General features: G+C 43.3%; 1 protein-coding gene across 2 annotated transcripts in view; it reads left to right on the top strand.

Moving 5' to 3' along the window:
• The first annotated feature begins 1,196 nt into the window (after window positions 1–1,196).
• The window catches only part of ARG2 (arginase 2), a 35,220-nt gene continuing 25,539 nt past the window's right edge, over window positions 1,197–10,877 (top strand). For both annotated transcript variants that reach the window (XM_005877922.2, XM_014549137.1), the window contains exons 1-2: window positions 1,197–1,366; window positions 2,657–2,729. In XM_005877922.2, the coding sequence (XP_005877984.1) occupies window positions 1,259–1,366; window positions 2,657–2,729 (181 nt within the window). In that variant the 5' untranslated portion in view covers window positions 1,197–1,258. The remainder of the gene's footprint in view (window positions 1,367–2,656; window positions 2,730–10,877) is intronic.

Raw genomic sequence — 10,877 nt, forward strand, 5'->3', positions numbered from 1 at the left:
GCTGGATGAAGGGGTGATTCACAGCCCAGCCAGGATGGAACAGGATGGTGGAGATTTCATCAATAACTCAGAATGACATGCAATTTAAAACTCATTAAATTTTCCATTTAATCTTTTTGTACCGTGGTTAACTGAAACTTGGGCAAGCCAAGGATAAGGGGGGCTACCGTACTTTATGGAAGTGTTAGAGGGCTAAAAGTTCTAAGAAACTTTGTTGGTACTGCCCTAACCGGTTTGGTTTGGCTCAGTGGATGGAGCCTCAGTCCGAGGACTAAAGGGTCCTGGGTTCGATTCCAGTCAAAGGCATGTACCTTAGTTGCAGGCTTGATCGATGTTTCTCTCTTATTTATGTTTCTAACTATCCCTCTTCCTTCCTCTGTAAAATCAATAAAAATATACTTAAAGAAAAAAAAAAGAAACTGTTGGTTACTATTATTAAAATACTAGAGGCCCGAGGCACGAAATTCACACAAGAGTAGGCATTTCTTCCCCCGCTGCCGGCACTGGCTTCCCTCTGGCACCCGGGACCTGGGCTTCCTCCAGAAGGAAGTCCGGTCTAATTTATTATTATCGATTACTAATACTCTAGTTAATTGTTACTTTCAGCTAGTTCAGATATGTTGCTGTGTTTGGTTTTTAATAACCAGTGTTCTCATTATTCAGGTAAAGAATGGAAAACATCTGGAAGGTAATTGTAAATCCTAAGCTCCCCATCCGAAACACCTAAACTAGGTGGGATTTTATTAATACGCCTGGCCCAGAGAGCTCTGATCTAGATTTGATCTCCTGGCCTTCAATTCCCAAAGGTAAGCGCGTTTTTTGGACCTTGAGCTCTGAGATGGACCGGAGCAGGTGGATGCAGGCTTGGTCTTGGCAGGGCACTCCCTGAGGGTTGGGTGAGACCAGTCTCAGCCTAGCCATCCCTTTTCCTTGATCCGCGAGGACTGGCCGCTACCCACGGAGAGACACACCTGTTGTAACCATCTCTTAATGGCCAGACCCTGATCATTGGTTTCATGGTGTCAGCCGCTGGGGCTCCCTGGATGGAGAGCCGGCTCGGTGGTGGGGTGACATCGGGGAGCAGTGGGCGGGGCCTGCCGGAAGGTGTGCGGGAGGCGGTTAAGCTGCCGACTGAACCGCACTAGCAGTAAATGCCACCCATGACCGCCATAATCGCCCCCGAAGACAGAGCTCTAGACTTCAGGCGGCGAAGCGCACGGAGCAGCCGGTCGCTTGGCAACGTTCCGCGCTGCCCATCATGTCCTTAAGCTGCAGCCTCTCGCGTCTCCGGACGCAAGTGCATTTCGTTCTGAAAAAGTCTGTCCACTCGGTGGCTGTGATCGGAGCCCCGTTCTCACGGGGACAGGTGAGAACTAGGACCTGGCACCGGGGAACGGGATCTCCGTCCGCTAGAACCAGAGAAAGCGGAGGGGGTGGGGGGTAGGGGTTCGAAGAATCGAGGAGAGGATGGGGAAAACCTGGTGGTTCCGGCGATTGGGCACCGGGAGAGCACGTGGGACCTTTCCCCCTAGAAAACAGGGAAGGAGGGAGGGGATGGAGGGAACCCTGTGTGCGATTCGGCGGGGGGCTCCGAGCTGGCGGGTTTCCGCGGCCTCCCCGGGCGGAGCGAGGAAGTGGTGGGTCCCGCTGAGGGTGATGGAGGAGCGGAAAGGAGGGAGAGGAGTCCGTGGAGGGGCTGGAGGAGGAGAAACCGTCAGGAATCCGCTGTGTAAAATAGAGAGTGGAGGCGAAAGGGAGCGATTTCTAAGAATTCGGGATTCGTTCTCAGAGCATTAACTGGGAAGGAAATTGGCGCTGGCCGCTCCAGCGTCGGCAGGACGGGAGGGGCTGTTTGTTCTCTCTTCGTGAAAGAAACCCGCAGCCCTGGGAGCTCACTGGTAGAGAAGCCAGGGGCCTGGCCCCTGCCAGCCACGTACACCAACCACCAGATCCTCACCTGGCTCAGCCTGTCTTGGCTCCCGCTCGCCCTTCACACATGGGGCTTGGAAGGTTAATTTGATTCCAGTGATTGTTGTTTTCCCCTCCTTCCCTGCAAGTGTGTGAAATAACCAGACCTCCGGTGAAAATACTGAGAATGTCAGGTTTGAGAGGGTTCTATTGGGAACTAAGATCAGTCGTCCTCCCTTGGTTTCCCTTTCCAATATTTCAGTGACCCACTATCAACTGAGGTCTGAAAATGTCAAATTGAAATTCTAGAAATAAGCAATTCACAAGTTTTCAATTGCACCCTATTGCGAGCAGCTGTGATGAATCTCAAGCAGTCCTGCTCTGTCCTGTCCAGGATCGTTTGTCCGGTGTTCATGCTGTAGGCACCACCCACGGGTTAGTCACTTAGCCTTCTTAGTTATCAGGTTGAGATACAGCACTGCGTGCTCAGCTAACCCTTATTTTATTGTTATAATTATTTTATTATTAGTTATTGTTGTTAATCTATTATTGTGCCTAATTTATAAATTAAACTTTATCATAGGGTCCGGTACTATCTGCGATTTCAGGCATCCATGGGGGTCTCTTGGAATACATTCCTTGCAGATACATCCCGTGTAGCATAGCAGATGTCTTTATTTTTGTGAACTATAGTTGTCTTCTTTTCAATCATCTCCCCTCGCATCTCATTGTGTAATTTGTGTGACAGAAAAGAAAAGGAGTGGAACATGGTCCTGCTGCTATCAGAGAAGCTGGCTTGATGAAAAGGCTCTCCAATTTGGGTAAGTGGGGGATCTGAGATGTCTGTGCAGGGAGGTAACAGACCGTTCAGTCTTCTCTCTCACATGCAGGGACTTGGGAAGTGTCTCTCGTCTGCTATTGGATTCCACCTGCAGTTTAAGATCTATCAGAGTCTTCAGGCAAAGTCTTGTTGCAATAAAAAGTGTGTGTGGAAGGCAAGGAGGTAGAGAGGCAGGGCCTGGAACAAGCCGCTAATGACTGCAAAGTGGTGCTAAGAATGCTAGCTCCAACTCTAACTATACAGTCAGTCTTTCCCCCTAAAATTCTGACTTTCCTAACTCACTCATGAGGTGCGTATGACTCATCTGTCTAGCCAGTTTCCCTCTTTGAATCATCCATTTCTTCCCGAGGATTAATAGCTTTATATGACTATAAGCAGAGCCTTAGATTAGTGTTTTCCAAACTTTCCTGATTATGAAAATCACTTGGGCTATTTGTTAAAAATACTGATTCCTAGGCTCCTCCATGGAAGAGTCCGGTTTATTGGCACTGAGGTAGGACCCAAATAAGTGCTTTTCACAAACACCCCAGGTAATCAAAAGTAAAGTTGCATTCTTATATGGCACTCAAAATTTACAGGAGAAGTCAATGGAACTCAGCGATAAATGCCATTTATGTAGTAATGGAGAACCCTTTTTTTAGTAATAGGACATCAAATTCCATTACCTTTATGGTAGGAAGGTTCTTCCTTATAGCCAACCCAAGTGTTTCTAGTGGATGTTAGGGGCCATTTTCTCCATTCACATTAGGACCATTCATATATCTTTTCCAGAGTTGTAAGTGTAAAAGGCATGGCAGCAGGAAGCTATAGATCCTGGAGATAGTAATACAGAATCTAGGTGAGCATGTGCCCCGACCAGGAATCGAACTGTGACCTCCTGGTTCATAGGTCAACTCTCAACCACTGAGCCATGCTGGCTGGGCAATAGGGTCTCTTTCTTTTCTTTTAAATATATTTTATTGATTTCAGAGAGGAAGGGAGGAGGAGAGAGAGAGACAGAAACATCAATGATGAGAGAAAATCATCCATCGGCTGCCTCCTGCACACCCCACACTGGAGATGGAGCCCGCAACCCAGCACCCTTCAGTCCGCAGGCCAACACTCTATCCACTGAGCCAAACCGGCGCAGAGGTTCTCAACCTTCTGGCCCTTTAAATACAGTTCCTCATGGTGTGACCCAACCATAAAATTATTTTCGTTGCTACTTCATAACTGTAATGTTGCTACTGCTATGAATCGTAATGTAAGTATCTGATATGCAGGATGGTCTTAGGTGACCCCTGTGAAAAGGTCGTTCGACCGCCAAAGGGGTCGTGACCCACAGGTTGAGAACTGCTGGGCTAGGGCAATAGGGTCTCTTTCTTAATCATTTTATTTACTCTCCAAGTTCACCACCAAAGATGAAAGATAAATTGGTAAGATTTAGTGTTAATGTGTCACACATTACCTAATGGAGGAGGTTTTTATTCTCGCTTATAAATGAGGATACTGTCCCTTTATATCAGCTATACACATTCTGCCTATTAAAAAAGCAGTCTCTGGCAATCACTGTTTTTTAATACTGGATAAACCTGTGCAGCCCATCTGATAAACTGGGCCTGGCGTTGCTCGAATTGCCTGCTCATTGCTGGATTCTGCCTTGAGACTCTTGACAAGAATCCTTTTTCAGCCTCTCACACAGGAGACAGTATTCAGTTGAGGCTGCTGAACGAGGGGGAGGGGCACATTTGTAGCAGCCTCCTCTCCTCAGCCTTACAGACCTCCTTTCCTGTCCCAGCTCATGGTATTTTTCCACTCCACCCTGGGGCAGCTGTTCTCCCTTAAATACCATAATGCTTCCTCTGTAAACTCTCAACCTAAAGTGATGGTGAAGCTTCAATTTAATTGGTTTTCCCTTTCATTAAAAAAATTTTTTTTAGTTTTATCATTTATCTTACCTTGTAGCTGATTGGTAGCCCAGTTGGTAGCCAGACTGCTGGTGAGTGGTCAGAAATAGAATCTCACTGCATATTAATAAGATTGTGGCACTCAGCAGATTTCCAGCCTGGGGTTGGGCTAATCTCCAGGAACATGTTAGAGTAAAGTACAGAGAAGTTCCAAAGCTCTATTCAGAAATAGTACCAAAAAAACTCAAGCTCTTCGAGCACTTTCAAATAAGCAGTATGGGTGAGTTTCAAGGGAGAGAAGACCCACGGAGAGGTTAACGTTCACAAATCCCTTTGTTCTTTGCCTTCTGCTCTTATGTTGTGGGCTATCAATATTGCCATGGCAATGGTTAAACTTCCTGTTTTCTGGAATGAATGTATTTGACCTGGTGTGAGGCTCGGGAGGCACACTCAGTGGGTCCTCTCTCAAGTAACCACTTAATTTGAATATATAAAGAGAACCTGAGAGGAGAAATGAAAGAGGCCATGGCAGAGGCGTAGTGCCTCTGCTCCTGATTCTGGTTAGCGCTGCCAGCCATGTCATTTGCCCCTTTTTCTTCAGAAGTAGAATGAGTGTGGGGGAAAATAGCTGTAAACTAAGGTTAATAGTTTAAGGTCTCCCTCATTATAGTTATGGTAATTTGACCTCCCTGTGGTACTTAAAAGAGGTGACAGCCTCTGGCACAATTATCTAATGTGCCACTGTGACCAGGCCAAGAGTCCTGGAGTTCAGGAAGTCATTTGGGAGCTATCCTGACCTATTTGGGACATCTATTCCCATTTACTTGTCCCAATTTGGGACATTTGTTCTTTCTGTTCCATTTTAACTATGTTAATTCGTCCAATTCATGAACAGGAGATATATTTACACTAGAGGCCCGGTGCACAAAATTTGTGCAGGGTAGGGTCCCTAGGCCTGGCCTGCGATCAGGGCCATCTTACCCACTGCCAGCAGCTGGCCCTGCCCCCCACTGCCACTGGTTGCCCTGTGTATGTGTGGGGGGGACTGGCGGGACGATCAGGGCCCGGCGCCACCCATGTCCACTGCCACCCACCTCTGGTTCCCCGTTCCCCATCGGGTGATTGGAGCCTGCAGCCGGGGGGAGGGATTAAGATGTTGGCCTGCAGGCCCCAATCAGGCGATTTGGTCCTGCGGGCTGGGGGCAGCTCCTACGTTGAGCATCTGCACCTTGGTGGTCAGTGCGCGTCATAGCCGTCCAGTCGATTTGCATATTACACTTTTATATATATATATATATTTCTTTGTGTCTTCAATTGCTTTCAACAGTGTCTTACCGTTTTTAGTGACTAGGTCCTTCACTTCCTTCCTTTATTCCTAGATAGTTTACCCTTTTTGTTGCTATTGCAAATAGGATTTTGTTTTCATTTCTTTTTCCGATATTTCATTGTTAGTATATAGGAACCCAGAAGATTTTTGTATATTGATTTTGTATCTTGTAACTTTATTGTATTTGTTTATTGCTTCTAATCATCTTTTGGGTGGAGTCTTTAGGGTTTTCTCTATGTAGAATCATGTCATCTGAAAATAGTGACAGTTTTACTTCTTCATTCCCAATTCGGATGCCCTTTTTTTCTTTCTCTTGCCTAATTGCTCTGGCTAGGACTTCCCAGTACTATGTTGAATAACAGTGGCACAAGTAGGCATTCTTATCTTATTCCTGATCTTAGAGGAAAAGCTTTCAGTTTTTCACTATTGAGCATATTAGCTGAGGGTTTGTCATATATGGCCTTTATTATGCTCAGGTACTTTCCTTCTATACCCATTGTATTGAGTGTTTTAATTATAAGTGGGTGTTGTATCTTGTCAAATGCTTTTCCTATATCTATTGATGAGACCATGTGACTTTTATCTTTTATTTTGTTAATGTGTGTATTACATTAATTGATTTGCATATGTTGAGTCATCCTTGCATCCCTGGAATGAACCCCACTTAATCATGATGCATTATCTTTTTTAATGTATTGTTGTATTCGATTTGCTATTATTTTGTTGAAGATTTCTGCATCTATGTTCATCAGATATTGGCCTGTAATTTTCTTTTTTATGTGTTATCCTTGCCTGGTTTTGGTATCAGCATAATGTTGGCCTCACAAAATTAGGAAGTATCCCTCTTCTTCAATTTTTTTTGAAGGAGTATATGAGCGAAAGAACCTTGAGGGCAGAGGAAGTTTATTCTGCCCCCACAGTTGGCATCATGAATAGGATACCTCACCAGCTGGGCACTGCTTATGCTGAAGTGCCTGCAGTAGAAAGATGCCTCTAGAATGAGCAGGCAAAGGTAAGAATTCTTGCTGAGGCACACTCCCAGATCTCTATCTGCAGAGTCCGGTCATGCACTCCTCCAAAATATTTATATTAGAAGAAGAAAATTTAGAGTCATATACCATCTAATTTGTCATATTTACTTTGGTTTTTATTTTTTTTAATTGGGTCTAAAGCTTCCTACTTTAAAATATAACTTGCCCTTCCAATAAACAATGAAATCTCAGGCTGTGCTAGATACATCTTTCTAATATATTTTCCTTTTAATAGTTTTACATTTTAGTATCTGTCCTTTAATCACTAATGGTATGTGTTCCACACTTAACAACCAATAGGATAGGTCCTCCATAATTTGACCTTCATGTACCTCTTAGACTTATTTCTACCCGCATTCCGCCTTGTTTTCATTGCAGCTAGGGTTGTGGGCACTTGACTGAGGTTCCACCACCAGAAGCACCTATCCTAAACTTTGATTCAAATTTCACGGCAGCAAATAACTCATTTTGTGATGGAAAATGATGGCAGCAATTGGTCAGTAGCTTCTGTCCATGCAAGCTGCCTTTCCCTAGTAGTGGAGGCATCAGCAGCATCTTCTCTGTACCATCCTGCAATGTGACTGATGGGGCCAATATTTCTGGGCAATGTGGCCTTTAAACCAGATTATGGTCCTCTAGGGCCCTAAAGTTTCTAGGAATTACAATAATTAAACAGATTGCTTTTCTGCTGGAATTAGCCAGAACAGGTTTCTGTTGCCTGAAGCTTAAAGATCCTGATTGATGATAAAACAGTTTACAAATACCAATGAGAAACAAAATTTTAAGCCTTGCCTGGTTGATCAGTTGGTTAGAGCATTGTCCTGATTCACCAAGGTTTCAGGTTCTATCCCCACTTAGGGCACATACAAGAATCAACCAATGAATGCATAAATAAGTGGAACAACAAATCGATCTCTCTCTCACTTTCTCTAAACACAAAAATAAAAACATCAATTAAAAAAATTTTGGGGGCCCTAGCCAGTTTGGCGCAGTGGATAGAGCGTCGGCCTGCGGACTGAAAGGTCCCGGGTTCGATTCCGGCCAAGGGCACATGCCGGGCTGCGGGCTTAGTCCCCAGTGGGGGCCGTGCAGAGGGCAGCCAATCAATGACTCTCTCATCATTGATGTTTCTATCTCTTCCTCCTTCTCCCTTCCTCTCTTAAATCAATAAAGAAATATATTTAAAAAAAAATTTTTTTTGGACTGGAATCCTTAAAGGTCTTCGTTAATAAATTCTTATTCCTTTGCTTGCTTTTTTCCTACTACTTTACACAATGTTCTTGGAAGTTAATATAACTCATTAGGTTACAGTTTCTTTGTCCTTTGATTTAGGACTATATTTTAGTCCCTTTGGATTTTAACAACTCTCTGTTCTCTTGGTGCTTTGATTTTTGAACCATCATGTTCCTTACTATGACTTTTGAAAACAGCAGCGTAAAGTTTTAATTAAAGATATCTCCAAGTTCCAGGCCTACTTGTAGTAAACAGACCTACCATAATGTGTTACTGTGAATTATTTTAAATGTTTTATATCTTAAGTGTGGTGGTGATTACAGGACTGCATATATGCCGAAACTCCTTGAACTAAAAATGTGAATTAATATAAAGTATGTGTCAAAACTGTTTAAACATCCTTTCCAGGTTTAGTTTTCTTAGGAGCAGCTTTTAGTCACTAAAAACTATAACATGTTCATTCATTCACTAATTTGTATATTCAACAACTTGAGCCTACTAAGTTCTAGGTGCTGAGAATACAACAGTGAACAAAACAGAAATTCCTGTTCTAGAACTCTGTGGGGGTGGTTTGAAACAGACAAAAGTACAATATATAGTATCTCAGATAATAATGAGTGCTAATGAGTAAATGAAAGCAAGGGACAGGAGGATAGCAAGTATGGGGACGGGGAAGCGTTGTATATGTAGATAGGGAGGCCATACTGAGCCGGTGTCAGTGAACGGATCCCTGAGGTGAGGAAAGGAGCCATGTGCATATTTGGCCCTTGGCCCTATGTAGCCTTCTAGCTGTTGTGCAGTTTTGTTCTCTTCAGAGCCACCATCCTGGCTTCCCCACTGCCCTTTCACACTTTCTATAATCTGGTGTCCCGGGCCATCATTGCAATGAAACTGGTTTTGCTGAGGTTGGAGGCCAGCTACACTCCACTCACCTTATTTGAAACTGACACCACTCTCTTCTGGTTTTAACTCTTCAGGTTCCTTTGCCAGATCTGCTTCCTATCCCTTACATGTTGGTGTTCCTCAGAGTTCTGTCCTTGATCCTCTTCTTTTATGCTACGCTGGTTAACACTGTCCATTTCCATGGCTTTCCCATCACCTGAATGCTGACGTCCAAAGCTTTATCTCCAACACTTGTTTCCCCTCCCAGCTCCATGCCTGTATGCCAGCTGGCTTCCATGTATCTTCTCTTTTTATTATGGAAGTGTTCAAACATAACAATGGTAGAGATGGTAGCATAATGAATTTAATACATATATCACCCAACATCAATCATCAGTACACAGGAATGTTTTTCACTCTACCTCCATACCTTTTGAAGCAAATCACAAACATCATATTGTTTCATCTGCAAATATCTCATTATCTCCAAAATACAAGAATTCTTTTTTTAAAAAATATATTTTATTGATTTTTTACAGAGAGGAAGGGAGAGAGATAGAGAGTTAGAAACATCAATGAGAGAGAAACATCTATCAGCTGCCTCCTGCACATCTCCCACTGGGGATGTGTCCGCAACCCAGGTACATGCCCTTGACCGGAATCGAACCCGGGACCCTTCAGTCCGCAGGCCGACGCTCTATCCACTGAGCCAAACCGGTTTCGGCAATACAAGAATTCTTTAAAACTTATCCACAATACTTTTACCTCACCTAAAATAAGTTAATATCAAATACCCAGTGTTGGGGAAATATAATTTTTTAAAAACCTCCCCAACTGAGAAAACCCCTCCAAGAAGTAGAGAAAGAAAACAGTTTATATTGAATAAGCATTAAATCAGGCAATCTGCTAAAAGATTACAAAGATAAAGAAATCTCACTCATTTATATAGCCAAGAAGGTGCAAGACATTAGATGTTTTCAAGATAAATGATAACTAGTCCTCCAGTAAGAGAACTTGATAGCACCTTTTGTCACATATAGTGCCTCCTAACTTAAAGAAATTGGAGTGGCCACCTGTGTTAGTTGATTCCATTTATCTGAAGGGTAAACAGACTTTTCATCTTAATAGGGGAGGCAGTTTTGCATATTGGAGCAAGGCACCCTCCACCTTTTAGGTGTGGTAAAGGTATTGTGGATAACTTTTAAAGAATTCTTATATTTTGTGCCCACAGAAGTTAGCCTATTATTCTCCCATAGGAACTGGGAAAAGAGGGCTAGATGTTTGCATTTCAAAAAGATGGTTCCCAGATCCTTGAGGACACATTCTTGGGGCTCCTTTAGTCATTATAAAGATTTACATAGATTTGAAAAGGACAGAAAGAGAAATTTTGAAACAAAGGGCGGGGGAGGTCTATTCCCTTATTTTCAACAGGGACAAGTAAGTCTTACACCTTTTAGTGTTCACCCTACCCCATTAACTTACATTTTTAATGTTTATTTCTTACAGTTTGAATAGGGATACAAATAAGTTCTATATTGATTGCTATCTCTTAAGTCCTTTATAGGTCCCTCCTCTGTTATTTCCTTCTTCCTTGCAGCTTATTTGTAGAAGAAACTAGGTCATGTGTCTGCAGAATCTCTCAGTTTGGATTTTGCAGATCACATCCTCATGTCAACCTATGACTTGTTCTTTTGTCCTCTGTATTTCCTGTAAATTGTATTTGGATCTAGATCCTTGGTCAGATTTAGGTTCAATTCCTGCCCCCTCCC

Source organism: Myotis brandtii, unplaced genomic scaffold, assembly GCF_000412655.1.
Source record: "Myotis brandtii unplaced genomic scaffold, ASM41265v1 scaffold536, whole genome shotgun sequence".
NCBI lineage: Eukaryota > Metazoa > Chordata > Mammalia > Chiroptera > Vespertilionidae > Myotis > Myotis brandtii.